The 22577-nt window shown below is 53.9% G+C and overlaps 2 protein-coding genes across 4 annotated transcripts in view; one reads left to right on the top strand and one right to left on the bottom strand.

The window, feature by feature from the left end:
• Positions 1-9680, top strand: part of Cabp7 (calcium binding protein 7) — a 34861-nt gene extending 25181 nt beyond the window's left edge. The window contains exons 2-5 of the mRNA XM_048784877.1: positions 6375-6613; positions 7389-7501; positions 7774-7927; positions 8156-9680. Coding sequence (XP_048640834.1) covers positions 6375-6613; positions 7389-7501; positions 7774-7927; positions 8156-8283 — 634 coding nt within the window. The 3' untranslated portion in view covers positions 8284-9680. The remainder of the gene's footprint in view (positions 1-6374; positions 6614-7388; positions 7502-7773; positions 7928-8155) is intronic.
• A 139-nt stretch (positions 9681-9819) lies between these two features.
• Positions 9820-22577, bottom strand: part of Zmat5 (zinc finger matrin-type 5) — a 32716-nt gene continuing 19958 nt past the window's right edge. For all 3 annotated transcript variants that reach the window (XM_015500201.2, XM_048784912.1, XM_015500202.2), the window contains 4 exons: positions 18674-18736; positions 17166-17246; positions 15015-15126; positions 9820-10022 (listed from right to left, as the gene is read on the bottom strand). In XM_015500201.2, the coding sequence (XP_015355687.1) occupies positions 9893-10022; positions 15015-15126; positions 17166-17246; positions 18674-18736 (386 nt within the window). In that variant the 3' untranslated portion in view covers positions 9820-9892. The remainder of the gene's footprint in view (positions 10023-15014; positions 15127-17165; positions 17247-18673; positions 18737-22577) is intronic.

The following is a 22577-nucleotide window of genomic DNA, read 5'->3' as shown; positions in this document are numbered from 1 at the left end:
CAGGGTCAGCGGGCCGCGCAGCCCGCGGTGACGGTGCGGCAACGCGGTGGACTGGGGTGGGAGTCCGAGCTACGCCCCCCGCGCTGGCCGGGCCAGAGTACCCGCATCCCGATCCCCTCCGCGGCGCCCGCCCGTGGCTCTGCGCTCGCATTGACATTCCGCTCGTGTCGCTTTAAAAATCCAATCTGCTTGGGCAGCCGGAGAAGGGGAGAGGGCGACTGCCCTGCTCTTGCGGGTTGTGGGGCTTCCCCCAGCCCCTTCTGAGGCCGTAGCCCCTTTCCCTCAGCTCTGCGGGGACCCCCCAGCCCGGAGCGCCCGGAAGGCGGCCGGGGAGGCGGTGGCGACAACAAGTGGCCGGATTGGGCGGCTCAGTCGCGATAGCCAAGCTTAGAAGGGAAAGGCAGGGAGGCAAGGACCCAAACCTGCCCCTTACCCCAGTCCCTCGGCCTCTCAGACATGAATGGGGACCGCAGGCAACTGTCTAGAAGAAATCAGAACAGGCGACCGCAGCTGGGGTCCTCAGAAAGAGTGTTCTGGGGAGCAGTAAGACCCCTAGGGCCTGCCCAACTCTTTCCCTGCTGAGGTGGGGGGAGGTGCTCATGATTCCCCTCCCCCAGACCTCCTGGTGCCCCATATGGAGTGGAGTTGGGGGCTCTTGGCTGATGGGAGTCTTGGCCTCTTGGGATCTGCTTGTCTGCTGCTGGGGGAGGGGCTGAGATCACCTCAAGGATGAGCCTCTCTGGGTATCTTGGGTTGAAGGGTCTCTCAGATCTGGGGTCTCATTACAGCCGATTAATGTACAACCTAGGGAACAGTGCAGTTAGGGATGGTGGTGGGAAGCCATGAAGGGAGTTCCCTCCAGGTCTCTAAGCTGGAATGGGGCAGCTCTTTGGGGAGTCAGACTGGGTCTGGGGAAGATCCAGAGAAGGCAGACACCACCACACTCACTGCACCACAAGACCAGGAGCCACCTGCTCCTCACCAACAACCCACACAAACCCTTGGGTTCCAGGAAAGCTTCGGAGGCCAGGTCTGGGCTCTGGTGCAGGCAGGACAGATGGAGGGACACTGGTTTCCCTGCCCTGGCCTTATCATTCATTCCCAAAGCCCAAGTCCCACCCTCTCTAGACCAAAGCCCATGGTTCAGAGCTTCCTCCAGGGCCTGGGAAAAGGAGGGGGCATGATGAGGGGCAAGAGGCAAGGGAAGGGGCATAGGCCATCTTTTTCCCATCTTCATTCCCTCCTGCCTTGGGCCAACCAGACCTCCTGCCAGTTTCCCCCTCCAGAGACCCTCATCCTGGTCATTTCTTCCTGGTCACTCAAACAGGGGGCCACATGCTTCCCCACACCCCAGGCAGCTTCTACCTCATTCCCTTCCCTTGCTCCAAGCACCTCCAACATGACCCTGGCACCCCAGCTCTAAGCCTCATTGGATCCCTCCTTCCCTGATCCTCAATCATGGAGTGCATGCTCTGAGAGAATCAGAGAGCGGGCTGGGATGCAGGGGTGAGTGGGCCACAGGGTGGGCAGTCCAGGGGCAAGGAGGCTGCAGGCTCCCCTTGGGCCACCTAGCCGACATGTTGGCAGGAGCCCAGCGGCGTTAGTCACCATCACACCAAACACACTCCCTGCTTCTCTCCCGCCCCCTTATCCTGGGCTAGCAGAGGGGCCCTAGTGCAGGGGGCACCTGAAGGGCAGGGACCTCCCTGAAGCCATCGGGTGGAGGGCATGGGACCAGCAGATACCAGGGTGGCCCTAGGCCATCTCCTGGCCTGCGGGCATCTACAGATGAAGACACAAAGACTGACTGACCCCCTTCTCCACTGCAGGAACCTCAGAAGCCCTCAGAAGGTCCTGGGCTCCTTGCAGGGGTCCTTGAATGCCAGGGCAGGGTAAAGAGAGTGGCCATCCCTGGCACTGATCCCTTTTCTGCTGCCTCTTTAGTGCTCCACTGGTGCTCCTTTCCCGGGACTGTATGGATAAGACCCAGGCCCTTGGCTGGGAGGAGGCCCTTCGTGGGGGAGCCACATGTGCCAGGAAGAGGGAGCCAGGCAGACTGGGATGAAACACTGCAGTTTGTGTCTGCCTTCACTGAAATCCAGGGGGCAGTCAGTCTGCGTGGGGAGGAAGATGAGGAAAGGGGATGGGGAGGGCAGCCTTAGGATGAAGGCTTCCCAGCCAGATAAAGCTAAGTTCAGATCTCTGCACCCTCTGCTCATGGAGTGACCTTGGACAATCTCTTGCTTCTCTCAGCCTTGGTTTCCCTGTATGTAAGGAGGGGGTTGGTATTGCTCTCCCGGGGGTCCTGCAGGTAGAGGATGCATTGAAAGTACTCAGGACAAGGCCTGGCAGCGTGTCAGGGGTCCCACCATCACAGCAGGGGAGATTGAAGAGGGGACGCTGGAGGAATATAAGCCTGGAGTGTGTAGTGTCCGTGAGGCGGGGCTGTAGGGTGTTCAAGAAACTGGGTGAGGAAGGCAAGCTGGGGGGCTAGGTCTGGCAGAGGCACTTGGGAACCTGTGGCCCTGGGGAACTCTGGATGGCAGTTGATAGGGTAGGAGCATGGCTGGGCAGAGCTGGCTTGGAGCCTACGCAGCCCCACTGAGGGAATGGGAAGAGCTCCGTCACATTCCCTCTGTATGACACACTATGGCTGCGAAGCACCCCCGTTCTGCCAGGCACCCACAGCAGAGGCCTCCAGGGGTCCCAAGGCATCAGTGGGCTTGAGCACCTGAGGGTGGGAATGAAATAGCTGCAAGCCATCACCCTTTCTGGCCAGGGACAGATGAAAAGAGTATGTAGGTAGGGAGATGGCCACCCGGGCAGGGTTTTGGGGTTGTCCAGGAAGACAGTGAAGACTGCATTGAGAATGGCCAAGTGGAGACCTTCTGGGGAGGAGGAGCCTGGGTAGTCTCCTTTCTGCCTCTGGTCCCTGCAACCTGAGCCCAGCAGCCGCCTCTGCACAGGCCAAAAACTCAGGGAGGCTGAAGAGGTGGGGCGCAGGGCCAATGCCGCGGAAATGACAGCCTCTGCAGAGGATGGACACTGCCCCTTCCAGTGACCTCCATTCCGTGCCCCTTCTCTGGACTCGGGCTCTCTTGACAGAGCGCTGGTGGCCTTTGGGGCCTGCTAGGGACTCAGGCCCTGACATAACTCCACAGGTTAGGGAGGGGGCTGGGGGATGTTAGCCTGGGGTGTCAGGTGGGGTACAATGTTAGCCTGGAAACCCAGTGGCCCTGCCAGTCCATTCCTGAGCCAGGCATCCCCATGCCAAGATGGAGCACAGCAGGTTTACCCTGGCCTCATGCGGCAGGAAGGGAGCAAGGCTTTTGGGGAAATGTGCTGGGCTGTGATATGTTGATGGCACACAGAGACTGGGAGTCATGACATCTATGCCTCTCAGGGACCACCTACTCCTTATTCCACCCCCTACACACACAGAGGCCAGGCCTCAGCCATCAGGCAGGAGTCTCATCCCCATTTCACAGACCAGGCACCTGAGGCTCTGAGAGGGAAGTGCCTTGCCCAAGTCACCTGGCTTGGGACAGCAGAGCCAGAACCTAAGCCCAGGCCTTGGGTCCTGGCCCCAGCAGTGGGCAGACCAGCCTGGCATCCCAAGTTCTCCCTCTCCTTCTGGCTCTACCATCTGGGACAGTCTGATTTACAGCCAGGCCTGGCCAGCACTTACACGCTTGATTTTCTTGCTTAATCATCCCAGAAAGTCCCATTGTACAGGTGAGCAAACTCAAGGTCACCCAGCCAGGGTAGAGGAGGTTGGGTTTTGAACCTGGGTCTGTGTGATATCAGGATGCCTCCCTGACCAAGGAAGGTGGAGCCTGAACTGGGTCTGTGTGGGCACAGGGGCTTAATGGGGTTGCGGGGCTCCCGGACTGTGGTACGAACTGGTTGTGCAGTGAAGGGTGGGTGAAGGGACACGTGGATGGGGAGGTGGAAGGCTGTGGATTTACCTAGTGGCCTTGGGAGGTCAGTCCTGCCTGAGACATGGCCCTGGGACCTGCTGGGCTGCCTCAGAGCCTCTTGTCCACCTGCCTTCCTTCCACTGCCTCTGCTCCTGTGTGGTGCCTTTCCTCAGGGTCTCCAGGGAAAGGAGTTGGGTTCCAGTTGAGGCAGCTCTGGCAAGGTGGAAGGAACATCCGGGAACTCAGCTCACTGGAGGGATGAAGGGGGCTGCCTCTGCAACTTTCAGTGTCCAGGGCTTTGCCAGCCCACCCTGAGATGCCCAAAGAAGCCTGTAGAGAGGGGGAGACCAAAGACTTGGAGAGACTTGGTACCCGATGCTGGGTCCCCCTGCCCCAATCAAGTCCCTGGGTCAGCAGCCCGAGGGTGGTCCTCCACCTCTGCCTTTGCTCCATTTCCCATTTCTGTGGCTGGCTCACAGGGTGGGTGAGGGTGCTGCCCTTTGAAGGCTGGGCAAGGGGACAGGCAGCCTCCTCAGCCTCCCTTCCTGCTTCTTCCCATTGCTGACTGTTAGCGGGCTCCAAGTGACGGCCTCACGTCGAACGGTGCGTGAACTTCTGCTCAGCTGCTTTCTCTGTGTGCCCCAGTGGGTGGGTCCCCACATCAGTTATTCAGTTTCGTCATTCATCCAGCAAATGTTTATGCTTGAGTGACAGGCCCTGTCTCAGGTCATGGGGATAAGTCATGAATAAGATCCCCCGATCCCTGCTCTTACAGCAGTCATAGTTCACCATTCAGTGTGGGGGAACAGCAGGTCTGTGGGGCCCCAGAGGACAGCCAAGGTCAGGCAGGGGCAGGGAGGGCATCAGGGAGATGGACTGTCCAGGCTGAGAACTGGGGCTGCATGGGAGGTGGCAATGGGGAGAGGAAGAGCATTCCAGGTAAAAGGAGCTGTATGTTCCAAACCTGGAGATAGAGCAGTGCTGATGTCCAGGCCTGAGAGGGGCTCCTGGGGGCTAGAGTTCAGTACTTGGAATGGCCAGAGCCTAGGGCTGGGTTGGCACTGGCCAGAAACCCACGTGTGTTTGTGTGTGTGCGTATTTGCCTCCATCTCTACCCAGAGACTCCCAGGCTCTTCAGAGTGAGCCTTGTGGGTGCCACGCCTGTTACACAGCTCTAGTCATGGGGAGCACACTGCTTCCTTGGTGGCTTAGGAAAATGCTTGGTGGGAGTTGGCCTAGAGTTTCCAGAGTCTAAAGTTTGCAGAAACCCTGGGCCTGGCCCAGATCTCTCAGCTCAGCCGTTTCCCTAGCTCCAGATTCTCAGCTTTCCTTGAAATGTACCTAGGCAACTCGGGGGGGCTTCCCTGTGTTTGTCTCAGACATACTTGTGAGACTCTGACCTCAGCTCAAACTATCTGGCTGTAAGCCATGGCTCCTGGTCTGTGGTAGAACCAACAGGCTGAGCTGGGCTCCCCTGTCCCCCAGAGACCAAGGAATAACCCCAAAGTGTAGGATTCTAAAAGCAGTTTTAGGATTCACAGACCCCGGCATTAAGTCCTGGATCAGCCTGTCCAGAAGCTGGCTGCCCAGCCTCTTCAGGACTCAGTGTCTAGGTGGGGAGCACGGGGGCATTCCTGTGTCTCTAAGGAGTTCAACTCTGCATGCTGAAAACCCACCCACGGGACAATTTAGGCAAAGACCAGCAGGCTGCTAAGTGAAGAAAGACCTCCAGGGAACTGGAGCTAGTGGACTGAGATTTGTCCCCCAGAGGGGCCCTCTTGGGGCTGTGATAATTAAAGAAGCAGAGGAGGAACAAAGGTGAGAAATTAGGACCTCATTCACGGTTCCTGGATGTCATCCTCAATATCATTCCACCCATTTTGCTATGGGTGAGACTGAGGCCGGTCCAAGGTCATACTCTGCAAGTGCATTGTTCCCCAACTAAGTGACCCAGGTTCTCGGGCCTCAGTTTTTCCCTCTGTGCAATGGGGAGGAGACTCCCACATCTGATCTAGCATGAGCCTGGTGGGGCCCCTCCACCCCACCTCTGTCTCCCCCAAAACTGGAAGGCAGTATGTGTCCAGCTGGGAGCCCATTAGCTGGAGCTGCTGCCGCCTCATGTGGCTGTCATTAGCGAGGCTGGCCAGTGTTAAGGAGCTGAGTCTCTGGAGGAATCTCAGGAGGTGGGGATGAAGGAGAGAGAGAGATGGAAGGGATGGGAATGAGAGGAGAAGCCCTGGCCTGGCAAGCCTGGCATCCTCCCTGTACCTACCACACGGGGGCGTCGTGAGCTCATCAGGAGAGGCTCTGGGAGCCTGGCATGCTCAGACTCCAGGGGACAGTCACCGCAAAGGGCCAGGTACTCCTTTGCAGCCTGGCTGGGCCTGCCCAGAGACCCCAGAATACAGCACCACTAGTGAACCCTTGGGCCATCCTGTGACTGTTTCTCACCAGATCTGCAGATTCTGGGTTGGTTAGATCCCAGGGGTCTGACAAGGGGGCTGTTGGGGACAGGGTTGAGGTTCCAGACTACTCTGCTCCCCCCACAGAGATCCGCGAGGCCTTCAAGGTGTTTGACCGTGATGGCAATGGCTTCATCTCCAAGCAGGAGCTGGGTACGGCCATGCGCTCTCTGGGCTACATGCCCAATGAGGTGGAGCTGGAGGTTATCATCCAACGGCTGGACATGGATGGTGAGCACTGGCCCTTTCACCTGGGCCCCGGGGATAGGGGAGGGTCTGGGGCCTGAGTCACTGAGGCTTAGTCTACCCTGAGCCTCTTGTTTCCCCTACTCCAAGCCACCCCAAAGTCTGTTGCAGGTTGTAGCCAGACCTGGCCCCATTTCTCACCCTGGAGAATCAAGACCAGATAGCCCTAGCCACATGCAGGGCTCAAAGACTGCTCTTCTCATCTCACTCTGTAGACTAAGAAATGTGGAAAATGGAGAGTTTATAATAAATATATCCCCAGCTTTCACCATCCCAAACAAAATCATTGAGTTGTTTTTACCACTTGACATTTTATTAAGGAAAAATTCATGAGAAAGACCAATAATGCCAAGTCCTCTCTGCTTCATCCCACCAGAGACCTCAAGAGAGCAGGTCACCCCCTCCTGAGCCTCATTTCCTGCCTGTATGGTGGAGGCGATGTCTGGCCCTGTACCCACCCTGGTCAGCAACAGGGTGCTGGGGAGCCCTGGATGGTTTTGTGTAAACTGAGTGAACTCTGGGGCCACCTGCTGCTCTCCATCTCCACCCTCCCCCGTGGGGCCTCATCACACTTGGTGGTCTCCACATTAGCCCAGAGCGTGGCATGTTAGGTGCCCCTGAAGTTGAATCAAGACTTAAAAAGGGCACTTGCCTGATATGCCAGGACTCCATCCCAAGTCCCAAAGGAGGGCAGGAACTGCCCGGCCGGCCCCAGGTAGGTTTCAGCCTGACAATCTGATTGGACCTGTGCCCACTCTAGGTGATGGCCAGGTAGATTTTGAGGAGTTTGTGACCCTCCTGGGACCCAAGCTTTCTACCTCAGGGATCCCAGAGAAGTTCCATGGCACTGACTTTGACACTGTCTTCTGGAAGGTATGTCCTGGTTGGTTGGGACTCAGGGCTTTGGAGAGACTTAGGGGTTTGTAAAGGGGAGATGACCACTCCAGGCTTCTGTCCATTGCATGTCTTCTCTACTGGGGGGGCCATGGGCTCACTGGGAGAGGCAGGTGTCGGTCAAGGATGCCATAGGAATGAAGCAAGAGTTTCCAGTCCTTCAGAATCTGGAGGACCGTCCCTGGGCTTTTGTGACTGCAGGGTGTTGGGTGGGGTGGTGGCCAGAGCACTGTTCCTCCCCCTGCCCCAAGTGCGACATGCAGAAGCTGACGGTGGATGAGCTGAAGCGGCTGCTCTACGACACCTTCTGTGAGCACCTGTCCATGAAGGACATCGAGAACATCATCATGACAGAGGAGGAGAGTCACCTGGGCACAGCCGAGGAGTGCCCTGTGGATGTGGAAAGTGAGTGACAGGCCCCTGGGACAGCTCAGCCACTTGAGCAGAAGGACATACCAGGGGTTTGCAGAGTGGGGCTGGCGGGGGTGGGGGGTGGTTTCCTGTGTGTCCCAAGCTTTGTGTCCCTGTGTTCCCATGGGTTGAGACTGCGTGCCAAAGTGTAGGCAGCTTCTGATTCTACCGCTTTGTGTCTCCTTCTCTCTGCTCCCTGGTGCTCCCCGTGGGTGGCCGCAGCCTGCTCCAACCAGCAGATCCGCCAGACATGTGTCCGCAAGAGTCTGATCTGCGCCTTCGCCATTGCCTTCATCATCAGCGTCATGCTCATTGCAGCCAACCAGGTGCTGCGCAGCGGCATGAAATAAGTGCCACCTGAGCACCTGGTCTGGCACGTGCAGTACTGGGCCCACTCCACACCCACCACCACCTGCAGCCCTTCTCCCTCAGCTGGCTCTGGACCAATATCCTGTGTATTTCGGGGCCTGGACGTCTGGTGACCCCCACCCCTCTCACCCCATGGCCCTTGCATGGAGCTGTGGCTAGGCTGCGGAGAACCTGGTGGTGGCCCCAAGGACGGCACCCAGCCCCTACACCATGCCCATACCCTTTCCTAGCCTGTATGTAGCGCTAACTCTTCCTGCTGCCAGGGGCTCCTGGGAAATGAGGGCCTTGTACAGGATCCCCAGGACCTAGCCACTGCTGTGGTCCCTGTGCCCAGAGAGGGCACCTGCCTACCCCAGCTCTAATCCCTGAGGTTTTCCAGAGCTATGGGCAGGGTGGAGGAGGTGGGGGCAGAAAGCTCCTCTAGACAAGGAAACAAGGCTGGGTCTCTTGAGTCCTTTCCTCTGACCCAAACTAGCCCTCCTCCCCCGTGTACCTGCTAGGGCCTGAGCCTGCCCATTTCACAGGTGAGGAGCCTGAGGCTCAGAGGGACAGATTTGGCCTCAGGTTTTCCTCAGGGATTTTCAGGAAGCGCACAAGCTCATGGTAGGATGGGGCATCTGAGATGGCCCTGAGGCCCCTGAATTTCTGCTCCCAACCCATCCTAGCAAAGGCCAGTGACCAAGGGTATCCTAGTCCCCAGCACAGAAGTCAGAGCTGTAGTCCAGCTTAGGAAGGGAACAGAGCCGGGGCCAGGAGGCCTCAACTGGCCTGAGCAGCCTGTGTGATCTACCCATTGGCCTGGGTACTCCTCCTGGCAGACCTTGGGAGGGCCCTGGGCCAGCCCTTGGGTGGAGGAGCTGGCATAGTTCAGCTCTGTCAGTGCCAGGAGGTGTGACCAAGCTATTCTCCCAAACCCAGGGCCCGCTTTCTGCCCCCTCCTCCCTCCATTCTTCTGCACCCTCAAGGCCAGAGACCCAGCTCCTGTCCCTGCCCCAAATGTGCCATCCCAAACCTGTGGCACTAGCTCAGCATGGGAAGATGCAGGGGCTGCAAATTCTGCTAGGGCTGGGATGGCAGATGGAGTCCTTGTGCTCCTCTCCCCAGCCTTGGGGCCACTTATCACCTGGGCGACGAGGGAGCCACACTGGCACACCCTTTGCCTGGCTGAACTGAGCCTCTGCTGGTCTCTGTTGAAGAAGGGCTGAGAGGACAGATCACCCTGGAGATCTTGTCTCATCCCAGCCCTGCCTGTCCCCTGGAAAGGGTTGAAAGGAGGAGCTGAGAACACCGGTTTAGGGAAGCACAGCCAAACCAAGGGAGGCTTTCTTTATATACACCTGCAAGTTTTCTCTGTCTTCTCAAGACATCCCAGGAGGGCGGGTGAAGTAGAGGGTGAAGCTGCCCAGCACAGACTGGGACCAGGGCTGCAGCTGGTATGGGGGACTTTTGAGTCTCGGGGAGACCAGGCCTACAGTCTCAGAGGCTCTGGGGACATAACAGGCAGAGGGCTCGGCCTCCCCAGTAGGAGCAATTGTCTTTATTGTGACAGATAAGTGCTGACCAGGTAGGAGATGAGCAGGGGCAAGGGGCTCAACCCCACTGAACTCTTGGCTGCAGGGGCCACCCCCCGGGTGGGGGTGCCCTCAGGGATGGAGGCAGCTCCTGGACCGGCGGCCATCCTATGGGGTACTGGAAGACAGTGGCTCTGATGGGTTCGGCCCTGGAGAGAAGGAGAAAGAGAATTAGAGCAAGTGCAACTGAGGCCTGGGTTGGAGCACAGCCCAGATCCAGCTCTCCCTCCCACCACCCTGGCTATGGGGAGGGTCAGCTGCCTGCATGGCCCTTCTGGAAACAGAGACTTGAAAACACACAGACCCTTAGAAGCAGCAACCTCCTCTCCAGGAACTGAGCCCAAGGAAACAGTGAGGTTCTAGGCAGATACAGAGCTACAAGAATGGCTTTGAGAAAAACAAAAATAACCTTAGTGTCCACCTGTGGGGGACTGATTAAATACATATGCACGTCCAGTGGAGAATGCTATGCAGCCTGTGTAAAAATTAAGGCAGACATATATGCACTGATGAGGAGAGACATACTATGTGAGTAGGGAAAAAAGCAGCTTATAAAATAATGTATATAGCATGATACTATTTTTGTTTAAAGATATATAACATATATAAATGCATAAAAAAAAACCCTGGAAGACACAGCAAAATGTTAACTGGTTCTATCTGAGTGGTGCAATTATGGGTGGTTTTTTTTACTTCTTTATACTTTCCAAAAGTTTTGCAAGCACGCAAGCCTTTGAAATCCGAAAAAAATATTGTCTAAAATGTTTTAAAAAGCCTCATTTCTCATGCTACTCACTGTCCTTAACATTCACCTCTCCCAAGCCACCACCCCAGGGCCCATGGGAAGTGCCATCGATGGAAAGGTATCTTCTGTGCCCAACCTGGGGTATCCTAACCTACAGGAGCTGACTGAGGCCGATGGAGGCAGCCTTCCCCCACCCTTTCAACTATGCCACATTCAGACCTGTCCACACCGGACCTCCCTCAGGCTACAAAGCACTTTGAATTCACCTGGGAGCTCATGTGTTGTCTCCTCGGGCTTGCAGTGCTCAGAGGGTAAAGACTGGGGTAGGAATGGCATTTTTTAACCCCAGTGCCCAGAGCCAGGCCTGACATGCAGAGGTGACACAGTAACTGTGTGCTGAATGACACAGTTATTCAGCTATACCGAGAGCTCTTACTGACTAGGCACTAGTGTGGACCAGAGACCAGGGCCTAGAAAGACCTCAAGAATCTCACATGAACCCTTTTTTTCAGATGAGACAACTGAGGTGCAAGGAGTCCTCACTTGTCCAGGTGACACAGGGGATGGAGGACGAAGGGCTAGAATGCAATTCAGACATTTCTCCCTGCCCCTTCAGTTGCCTTTGTTCTAGCCGCACCCCACCCCACGCCCTAGCCTTCATGAAAGGTGAGCCCTGGAAGCTTCTAACAGGCTTGGGGGCCCAGTGGCCATCCCTCTGCAGAAAGAGAAGGGCCTGGGTTTTCTGTGAGAGGTCTGGACAGGTCTCAGGCCTCCGAGGTGGAGGCAGGGGTGGGGGGCTGTGCTCAGCAGCCCTGAGAGTTTGCCTCTCCCCACCCACTCAACTTACCCTTCTCTGGGCCTGACTGATAGTACAGGGTCAAGGACTTCTGGGAGCCCTAACTGCAGCCTCTAGGATTCCCATTGTGAGAGGAACAGGGACATCCCCTACTCCATGGGCTGCTGCCTGCTGGAAAGCACAGAAAGCAGCTCTTGACATGATTTATGGTGCTGGGGAAATTTCATAAACAGAAGGTTGAGGGTGGAGGAGGCCACAACTGCGGGAGCTGGGGCTCTCTATGGAGTCACAGTGACAGTAGAGCTCCCCAAGGGGGTGTGATCCTGGGAAGCCCCAGCCTCTAAGCCTCAGGCCCTTCCTCTAGCAAATGGGGCACATTTCCAGGCAGCTGGGACCCAGCTACTGGGTTCAAGGCTCAGTCCAGTGTCCCTGCCTGCCCTGAGGCACCCAACAGAGAAAGGGCAACCCCTGAGTCTGCTCACAGATACTGGAGCCTTGCTAGGGCCCCAGATGTGCCAGGCCCTGGGCCTTACAGCCCATACCTGCAGCCCTGGCACATAGTAGACAGAGACACAGGTACATGGGGTAGGACTCTACTTGAGGCTTCCAGCATGGTCTGTTTGCCCTGTATGTAAGGACAGAAGCAGCTCCCTGGCAAATCCCCAGCTGTGGTCCTTACCAAAAGGAAACAGAGTCTTATGGAGGTAGATGGGCCAGAACAGAAGCTGTGGCCCAGAGAGGGGTATGTAGGGGAGATTAAGAGGGATAAAGTCACAATCAGAAGAGCCAACAATGGGAAGCAGGGCTGAGCATTGAACTGGCTGGGGATTAGTCTGTGTGTCTAAGGTCAGCTGCTCCCTCCCTCTGCCACTGTCTGTTCTTGGCAGATCCCTCAGGGTCAGTCTGTTGAGGGAATGAGCAAAAATGCCACCAGGCTGCACCTTCAAGGAGCCTCCGTGTCCCCATGTTGACAAGGAAAGTTGGCTCAGCTCACTGTGTGTTGTGGGGTTCTGCTCAGTCTGCAGGTCTATGTGGTCCCAGGTGGGTCAGGCAGCCATCTGTTCCCCAGGAAGGAAACAGACACCCAAAGAGGAAAAGGGGGCTACCTAAAGTCCTCAGACTGGTCCCCACACATTAATACCCAGGTAACAGGCATCTAGGCTGGCCACACTGCTCCCCTAAATACACACACATGTAGTCTCCATGCCCTGGGGACACCCATACTTGCTCAAGATTGTGAAGGGGAGCTGGGGCTAGAAGGGGCCACGTCTTAGAGTACTAAAGCTCACAGCTGGTGGGGTTGGCAGAGGCAGTTTCAGGCAGAGGAAACAGCATGCATGGGGTTCCCAGAAATCACAAATGACTGTCCATCTAAGAGGCTGCTAACACTGTGACTGACAGGCTAGGTATGACAGGTGATCAGGTGACTCCATGAGTCTGGTAGCCAGCAGGGAGATTTCCTTAGGCCCTGTGAACTAGGCTGTGGAGTCCAGGCCCTCCCAAAGTGGAGGTGGACTTGGGAGGGGTTAAGCAGGGGAGGCCCAGGGCCAGAGTGTGTTTTGGAAGCTGGCTGGGGCTGTAATATGGAGAATGAACTGGAAGAGCTCAGGGGAGGGGAGAGACCTAGGAGAGGGCTGTTATGGCCAGCTAGGAGAGCCACAATAGGCAATCCAGAGGCTGGAATCTAATTCCCTACAACCCCACAGGAGGGGTTCATGGATGCAGAAGCACAGCCCCGATGAGCAGAGGTGTCATGTTTCCCAAAACTACCCTGCAGGGAGAGGACTATGGGAGACCAAGGTAGCAATGGCAACAGCAAGAATAAAAGGTCACCTCCTTTCCGACAACTCTTTTTTCTTAAGGCTGTACAGGTCTGTTCTGCCCAAAGAATGATTCATATTGGCTTTAAGCCTTCAGGAGGCAGGTGAATAGGTGGGGAAGGGGCAGAGAATGTTTGTGGAGAAAGCAGATCTCTTGGAAGTGCCCAGGTTGATTGGCCAGAGGGAAAGTGACCTGGCAGAGCAGTTTAGACCCTGCTCCCCAGAGCCCAAGGTAGGTCCCAGTTTCAGGCACCATTCCAAAAACTGCTACTGCCATATTAGCAGCTCCAATCCAGCTAGACTGGAGACCACAGGGTCTTCCTGGATCCTCCTCACAGCCCTAAGAGGTATTCAGGGTATAACTCACTTTCAGGAGACACCACGGGGCAAAAGCAGGGCCGTAAGTGGCCAGGACAACATGAGGTTGGGAGGAACTCATTCATATGGGACCAGTTCCAAGGAGTGGTGCAGAGCAGAGACTGAACTGAAGTGATCTCAGGAAAATGGGGATCCCCAGAACTCCCTAGTCAGACCAACCCTCTACCACATGAGCAGAAGTAACTTGGCATTCAGGATCTGGATCCCTGGAAGATGGCTGGTAACAACAGGAGGCACCCAGATGACCAAAGTCACAATCCCTTCAGACAGGTCCAAAAGGCAGGGATGGCATATTCCAACATTTGAGTTATGTCCAACTATATAGTTTTAAGGTAGCGGTACACTGGGCACATATTTAGAATAAAGGTAAAATACAAAGTTAACTCTAAAAGACCTTAATCATCTCTTTCCACTGGACCAAGAAATTTGCCCTTCACCTTCTGGCACAGCCCCGAGGGAAGTCCATGGACTTCTCTGACCAGACCCTCTTGGCTCAGGTCAGGCCGTCATCCCATGAGACCATACCACAGAGCAACTAGGGCCTGAAGGGCTACTGCAAGATGGGGAATCAAGGTGGCCCAGAGTAGGGCAACTTGCACACAGTCATGTGCAGCTCACAAGCACCCCCCTTGGTCCCCTTTCGTACCCTCTCTTCCTCCCATTTCCTTCCCCTCTCCATTACTGGCAGAGGGGAGCTCAGGAGCCCCGGACTTTGGCTGTGATGCTAGGTGGCTGCGGAAGCCCCTGCCTGTCCCTGTGCTTCTCTGTGTTAATGTATAGTATGGGCTGTGTCTGAGAGGGGAGGGTCTGAGATGGCATGCAGCCCACATTTGAGGGCCCGTTCCTGTCCATTTTTGAGCATTCTGAATGCTCAGGCCACTTCCCCTTAGGGAGGCGTGGGACAATGATGTTGTCATGCCCCTGTACAGTCCCTGCTCTGCCTATTCCTAGCTATGTGCCCTTGATCAAGTTGAACGTCTCCATGAGCCTCAGTTTCCCATCTGTGGGGCCCTGGGACAGGCAGTGGATGATGGACCACTGGGAGCTTGGCCACCACAGCTCAGGTCCATCCCTCTAGCAATGGACTTAGTGCTGTAGAGTCAACCTGGCCAACACTTCCCCTCCCACCAGCACACACTGCCAGTGGGGGATGAGACATAAAAGGTGGGGACCAAGGACAGGTACCTTTAAATGTACACTCCCTCTGGCCAGTGCCTGGGGACCCAAGAGCTCCACTGTAGCCCTACTCATAGGGATCTCTGGAGGAGAGTAGGGGAAGAGTCTAACTATAGCCCCTGAATTTAGGAAGTTCATGGAGATTCCTCAACTTTAGCAAAGGACCAAAGGACAGGCTGGCTGGGGTCTTGCCCTCAGCAGCACAGAAACACCTGGGAGTCTATACCTGCTGCTCGGGGTTGAGCTCAGTCGCTTGGCTCTCTTCTCCAGCCAGTCCTCCAGGTGGCCCTCAGGGAGCTCGGGTGTGTCCAGAGGCCACTCCCTGGCTCGCCTCTCCTCTGTGGGGAATAGGGAGACAAAAGGAAGGTGAGGGGCACAATCCTGCCTGCCTGAACCCCACCTCCTGCAAAGTAACAGCAACTGGCCAGCTCCGGGGAAGTCCTGGGATGCTGCAGCAATCTTCCAGAGAAGTGCAGGCTGGTAGGCCAGGAGCACTGCTGCTGGCTTGTCCCTTTACTGCCCCTACTGCCTGAGCCCATCTGCATCCCATGACCCGGTGCTACAGGTCTGGCTCTGCTCCCCATTGAAGGGAGATAGCAATGGCTGCCTCCCAAGCTTTGGGGAGCTGGAAACAGGATAATGAGTGTAAAGAGCCTAGCCCTCAGGAGGGGTTCAAATCTCAGGTGCAAGGGGTCAAAATCGGCAGTAGAACAAGGTTGAGTCTTGGTTCTGCCACTGCCAGGTCTCCAGACAAGGCATGAGCCTCAGTTTTCTGGTTTTTCTTTTCATATAATGTTGTACAAAAAAACTCTGCCATTGAACTAAAGCCAGGCAACAAATAGTCTGAGTTCATATAAGCTTTGTGTGAGAGGGTGATGGGGTCAGTCTCCAAGTGGTCTGGGATGGGCCATGGGCCAGAGGAAAACAAACTCATGGCATGACAACACTTGGGGGCTGGCCCTGGGCTCACTGCACAGGGCATCATTGCCTGGGGCATCATCACGTTTGACAGGTCAAGACACTGTCTCCAAGAGGTCAAGCCATGTGCCAAGGTTACAGAGGATGTGGAAGAGCCAAGACCATCCACAATGCCAGCCTCCTTGGGCCTCACCCTATCTCCATCTCCACTAGATATGATCTCAGCCTGAGCTCCCCACCACAAGCTAACCATTCCCTGAGAGCCTGTGGCACACGGGGAGCTGGAGACATCAGCACTGCCAGGACTTGCTGGCTGGTGCCATGAGGCCTCACTTCCACCCAGAGAGAGCTCCTGGAAACCCGGTGTCAGTGCCAGAGCTGTAGTACACCACCACTGGCTCCCCAGGGGAGGGCATAGAGCCCGTAGGGTCCAACTGGGCAGAGGGAAGTGAAGCCAGACAAGGGATGAGGACAAAGGTCAAAGTGCCCCAGGCATTCAAGAGCTCCCTGAGGCAGCTGGACAGAGAAGAATGGATAGCAGCCTCCTGGGAGACCCAGAGTCAGTCTCTAACTCACTGTGGGGCTCTCTCAAGGTCCTAAGGTCTGAGGTCTGAGTACTGGCCTTGGTTTCTTCATCTGTTCAATGAAGGGGCCAAAGGAGATCAGTTAAGATGTCTAAGAGGGCCAGGCACAGTGGCACACACCTGTAATCCCAGCAGCTTGGGAGGCTGAGGCAGGAGGATTGCAAGTTCAAAGCCAGCCTTAACAACAATAAGGCACTAAGCAACTCAGTGAGACCCTGTCTCTAAATAAAATATAAAATAGGGCCGGGGATGTAGCTCAGCGATTGACTGCCCCTGAGTTCAATCCCTGGCACCCCTCACCCCGCCAAAAAATACCTCTTATTCCCCCTCCCCAAAAAAAGCCCTCTAAGAGGGAACCTCCTTGTTCTGTAATTGGAAAGCCAGCATCGAGCTGCCCAATGGCTCACTGGCCTGTTTCTACAGAAGCTGAAATTGCCCTGCCCCTCCCAGAAGTCACTAGGCTATGAGGATCCTGAGGGAGGAAAAAGTGCTTTCTTCATTCCCCTTTCCCAAGTGTGCTGAAGGGGATCTGCCAAGTGTTGAATAGGGATTCCTATGGTGCCTGATGGAGGGGGAGAGGGAGGGACCCCCCACACCTGCTGGGTTAGCGTGTGGGCAGTGGGGCACTTTCAGAGCTCCCAGGCGGGAGCCATATATTTTTCACTTTCAGGAGACACAGCTGTGTTTCTGACGCCCACCTCACATTGTGGAATTGGGGACTCCCTATCACCCTGAGCAGACCTTGGCCTGCCCCACATGATGGCTTCTACTGAGGGACAGGAGGGGAGGTGCAGAGCAGTTTCCCCAGTCACAGATCCCACATCCCTTGCCCGCACTCCATTCCTGCCCTGCATAGGGCCCCTGCCGAGACACACCCTCCACCTGGATGCTCAGCTCTTGCAGGTCTCGCTCTGACATGTGGGAAAATCTGCAGTTGGAGCCAAAGTCACACTGGCCTGCAACAAGAAGACAGAGTTACTTGCCATTCAGGAAGGGCGCCTATTACAGGCTGAAGGCTCTCTGATGACGGTTTCTGATCTTTTAGAAACAAGGTTTTAGGGTCTCTGGTCCCACTCTCACTCAGCAGTCCTGGTGGACCAAACCTGATCAAAGTGAGTCAGGACTGGGCTGCACAGATCTCTGCAGGCTGTCTCTCATCACCAACCCCTCCTACCCACCTCCATGAATTACATGTGGGTTCCTGAAAGAACACGCTTCCTCCTCCATGCCAGGCTGTTGCACATGCTGTGCCCCTACCTGGAGCCCCACCTGCCCACCTGGCTTGCATGAGCAGCTGGACTGCTCCTCCAAAAGATCTCAGCAGGGGCCGGAATTGTGGCTCAGTGGTAGAGTGCTTGCCCAGCATGTGTGAAGCACTGAGTTTGATCCCCGGAGACCATATAAAAATTAAAAAAATAAAATAAAATAAAAGTATTGTGTCCATCTACAACAACAACAAAAAAATCTATTAAAAAAAAGACCTCAGGGGCTGGGGATGTGGCTCAAGCGGTAGCGCGCTCGCCTGTCATGCGTGCAGCCCGGGTTCGATCCTCAGTACCACATACAAACAAAGATGCTGTGTCTGCAGAAAAGTAAAAAATAAAATAAAATAAAAATCCTCTCTCTCTCTCTCTCTCTTTTTTTTTTTAAATTAAAAAAAAAAAAAGACCTCAGCAGCACCTTTGCTATGGAGGAACCAAAGTTTGGGTGGTTTTTCCAGGCTCAAACAAGGAAACCAAAGTGTCTGGAAATAACAGGAGCATGGTGGTATCCTACACCAGTGTAACCTCCCAGTGTCAAATGTACCTCAAAGCCAAGTCAATGGGAAACTCCTGATCTGCAGGCCTCACGACTATTTTGGGGGCAACACCATTTCCTGAGAAGAACACGGCCTTTCATCCAGCTTCCCTAGCTCACCCATAGTACCTCTCCCCAGGGCTAAGCTCCCTTACAAACCACTGTGGTTTTCCTCTTTGCCTTGGCTTCCAGGAAGCTCAGGGCCAAACTTTCTAGTACATAGACCTCAAGAACAAACATGGAGACTAATTATTCTCCTGGCTTGTCTTATTTTTCCTACCCTTACTTTTATCTGTTTTTGCTGCCTTTGCTTACTAAGGTCTGTATCTCTTTGAAGTATAGTTGTCTTTGTGAGATGAGTATTGAGCAGTAAAATCAATACTTCTGAAAAGCTGAGGACCAGATCAGGGAAAGACCCAAATTCCAACCCATGGGGAGGCCCTGACTGACTGGTCAGCTGAAGCTAGGCTGCAAAGTGGACTCAGGATGGTGTCCAGAGTTGGAGAAGACACTCTACAGAGATCCACACAAGCCAGACAAGGTATTCTTGGTCCCGGAGGGGACCCAAACCAGCAGAGCACTTTACCTGTCAGCAGGAACTTCCTGCAGGGCCGCTTGTTCTGCTCATCCAGCAAGATGGCAGCTGCATCTATAAGAGAAGAAAGGGACTGGGTTCAGATGGCTCCGCCAAGGAGGGAGGTAGAGTCTCAGGGAACTGAGGGAAGAAAAGAGCTCCCCACACATGGAGAAGCATTGCTTTGGTTGACCATAGGGAGGGATGCTTGGCAGTGGGATCCAAGGTGACCTCCAGGGCCAGCCAAAGTCAAGAAATAGGTTTCAGGTCAAAGGTATTTGACTTTGACTGTACAATGGACTCACATAGGAAGTTTTCTTTTTCCGCAACCAAATAGAGGGGAAGGGGAAAAAAAGCTCTTTTATTTCCACATAAAATCATTTTTGAAGGGGCTGGGGTTGTGGCTCAGTGGTAGAGCACTTGCATCACATGTGTGAGGCACTGGGTTCGATCCTCAGCACCACATAAAAACAAATAAATAAAATAAAGATATTGTGTTCATCTACAACTAAAAAATTTTTTTTTAAAAAAATCACTTTTCAAGTTTCAGAATATCTTAGGGCTGGGAATGTAGATCAGCAGCAAAATGTTTGCTTAGCATATGTGGGGCCATGAGTTTGATTCCCAGCACCACAAAAAACAGCAATAACTGGCTTTCTCAGAACAACTTCTAGAATTTTAGGGAACTTTAATTAAAACATACGTTAACCAAGTGAGAACTGACATGTGGACATTATTTTGTCTCCCCATTCAAGAGTGTCATACGTCTTATGTATTATCTCCATCTTCTCTTTATTCCCTAATAAAATTTAGAAGTTTTAAAATAATTTTATTGCTCTTTTCTGTAAAAACTTGACCTGGCAGACGAATTCATCATTTAGGGACTGTCAGTTAACAGGACATAGTTTTATGGCCTCCTGGTTGCAAACAGCCTGACGAATTATTATTTGGCTTAGCAGCCATGTTCTCAGCTGCTATACTGAATGCTCTCCAAAGGTCTTGTTCCTCAGCTTGGTATTGAAAGGTGGTAAGAGGGTGCTCAGAAATGGCAGCAGTTTTTATTTTCTCCTCATGAATCCACTTTACAGTACTAATGTCCCCATTCTGCAGAGGGGTAATATTGAGGTTCAGACAGGAAAATGACCTTCCCAAGGATACATGATCAGAAAGTGGCAGCACCAGGTTTGAACCCTGGTATGTGGAATTCTAGAGCCTTTGTTCTTTCCATGTGGCTGCTGATTTCCTGATGCCTGGATAAATGGCCCAGTAATGGGGATGCCTCTCTTCAGGGTAGCTGGTGGCTGGGAAGGGAGAGGATCTGCTAGGGGCTGGGTGTTGGTTAGGGCAGGATTTTCACTCCAGGGGGCCTGGCAGAGCCATGAGTGAAGCCAGCAATGTGGAGGAGGGTCCATCCATTAGCACCAGGCTTGTCAGGCTCAGTTCAACCACTAGAGCTAGAGACACCATGGCCTGTCCTGCCTGTCGTTCCCGGGGAAGCTGAGCTGGTGGGATTATGTGGATGTTGCCTAGGACCTCCCTGAGGCTAGTACCACTGAGGGAGGCAGGAGGGCTGAGCCTAAGTCCCAGACAAGAGGCACTGGCTAGGTGGCTCAGCATAGAAGAGTTCTATTCTGTGGTGCTGCTGGCCAGTGGTTCTCAACTCAGACATGCTTTAGGATCACCACGCAACTATTAAAGTACATGGACACATGCACCTGCCCTTCTCAGGTTCTGCTTTAATTCATCAGCATAAGGGAGATCACAATTGTTAAAAGCTCCTGGGGTCAGGCAGGGTGGTGCACACCTATACTTCTAGTGGCTCAGGAGGCGGAGGCAGAAGGATCACAAGTTCAAAGCCAGCTTCAGCAACTTAGTGAAGCCCGAAGCAACTCAGTGAAACCCTGTCTCTAAATAAATTACAAAATAGGGCTGGGGATGTGGCTCAGTGGCCAAGTGACCCTGGGTTGAATCCCCAGTACCCTCCCCTGAAAAAAAAAGCTCTTGGGTACCTCTAAAGTACACCTAGGATTAAGAAAACCCAGCCTACCCTCTGCACAAAGAGGCCCCTGCTCCTCCACATGGTGTTCAAGGCTCCTTGTGATCTGACAAGATTCATCTTCCAAAATTAACAGCTGCCCCTGGTGCCCCATGTTTATTTACCTAGTCATTTAGGCATTCATCTATCAAACGTTCACAAAGCACATCCTATGTGCAGGCACTATGCCAGGATGAGGATTTAAGTGGAGATCAAGTCAGAGCGGGTCCTTCCTCCAGTCCAACAGCCACAGTAATCCATGTGGATATAAATGGGGTAAACACTGAACACGAACAAATGACCTAACCTGGCCTAGGGCATGGGAAGGGCATCCCTGAGCATTTACTGCCCGAGTTTAGTTCTGGGACAAAGGAACTATCTTGGGGTGGGGAGGACAGAAGGAAGGACATGCCCACAGAAAGAACAGTACATGTAGTGATCAATGTGGTCAGAGCCAGGAGGGAGAGGCCAGCAGAACATGGAAACCCAGGCAGGACACACTGTTGTAAGTGAGTGGGAGGTCACTTAGAAGGGCCTGTTTTATCCATCTTTGAATCTTCAGAGCCTGTCTGGGGACTGAGGACAGGCAAGTACTCATTGAGCACTGGCTGAATAAATGTGTCCATCAGATAAAGGGCCTAAGGCCACTCCTTCTAAGGATACAGAAGCATCATTCCTACTTAGCATAAACCCTAATGTGCAGAACAGTCATCATGGGATTACTGAGCCTGTGTCACATCTCTGGGAGGTGGGTACTGTTGTTATGGCTGTTTTACATGTGACAAAATTAGGGCTACACCGTTAGTGATTCACGACTTGGGACTGAACCCAGGCAGCCTAGCTCCAGGGCCTGTGTTTGTCCTGACTGTGACCCATGGATCATCAGCCACTCTGAGGCCCTTGGAATTTGTCAAAGGCCATGAAGCTGGGAGCTGAGAACCAGTTGCTCAGGGTAAGTGCAGGCCTAGGGGAACCTTTTGAACAAGAAGAGAGCTCATGTGCCAGCTTGGCCACCAGAACCTGGGGACCATGAGTAAGGCAATCCACTGGTCTAAGTTTTTAAAAATTTTGTTTTAGTTGTCAATGTACCTTTATTTAGCTATATGCAGTGCTGAGAATCAAACCCAGTGCCTCACACATGTTAAGCAGGTGCTCCACCACTGAGCCAAAACCCCAGCCCCGGTAGCAGAGCTGATTTGTTTTGTTTTGTTTTGTTTTGTTTTCTGGTCCTGGGGATCGAACCCAGAAGAGCTTTACCACTGAGCCACAGCCCTTTTTATTTTTTGTTTTGAGACAGGGTCTCACTAAGTTGCTGAGGCTGGCTTTGAACTCATAATCCTCCTGCCTCAGCCTCCTGAGCTGCTATGATTACAAGCATGTGCTACCATGCCCAGTTCCCTGCACAGCTGTTCTAAGGACTAGAAGTGGCTGGGCATGTGAAAGGTTGATGGGAATGCAAGAGCCCTAAGAAAGGGACTACAGCACCTGCCTTTACATTTTTTCTGTAAGGAACACAAGGACTTCTACCCATTATTTCTGGACTCCAGGGCCCAGCTGTTATTGGCTGAGCATCTGGGATAAGGAGCAAATGCCAAGGTGATCTTGGCCTAGCTAGGGCCAAAGCACAGCCCCTCACTGGGTTTGGAAGACAGGGAACCTGATGTCAGGATCGGAGATTTCTCAAATAGCTAGGAGCCCCCAATGCCCTTAAATTCCCCATCTGTCTCCATTCCCAAACCCTCCCAATCACAGCTGTGCTGGGCCTGCTGAGCAGCCTTGTTGGCCACCTTCCTCCCCAAACCTAGAAGCCTCAGTTTCTTTGCCTGAAATAGGGAGCATCTGGGAGATGCTTTTTTTTTTTTTTTTTTTTTTTTTTTTTTT

This window comes from Marmota marmota, unplaced genomic scaffold, assembly GCF_001458135.2.
Source record: "Marmota marmota marmota unplaced genomic scaffold, marMar, whole genome shotgun sequence".
NCBI lineage: Eukaryota > Metazoa > Chordata > Mammalia > Rodentia > Sciuridae > Marmota > Marmota marmota.
This window is presented reverse-complemented; position numbering and strand designations above follow the sequence as displayed.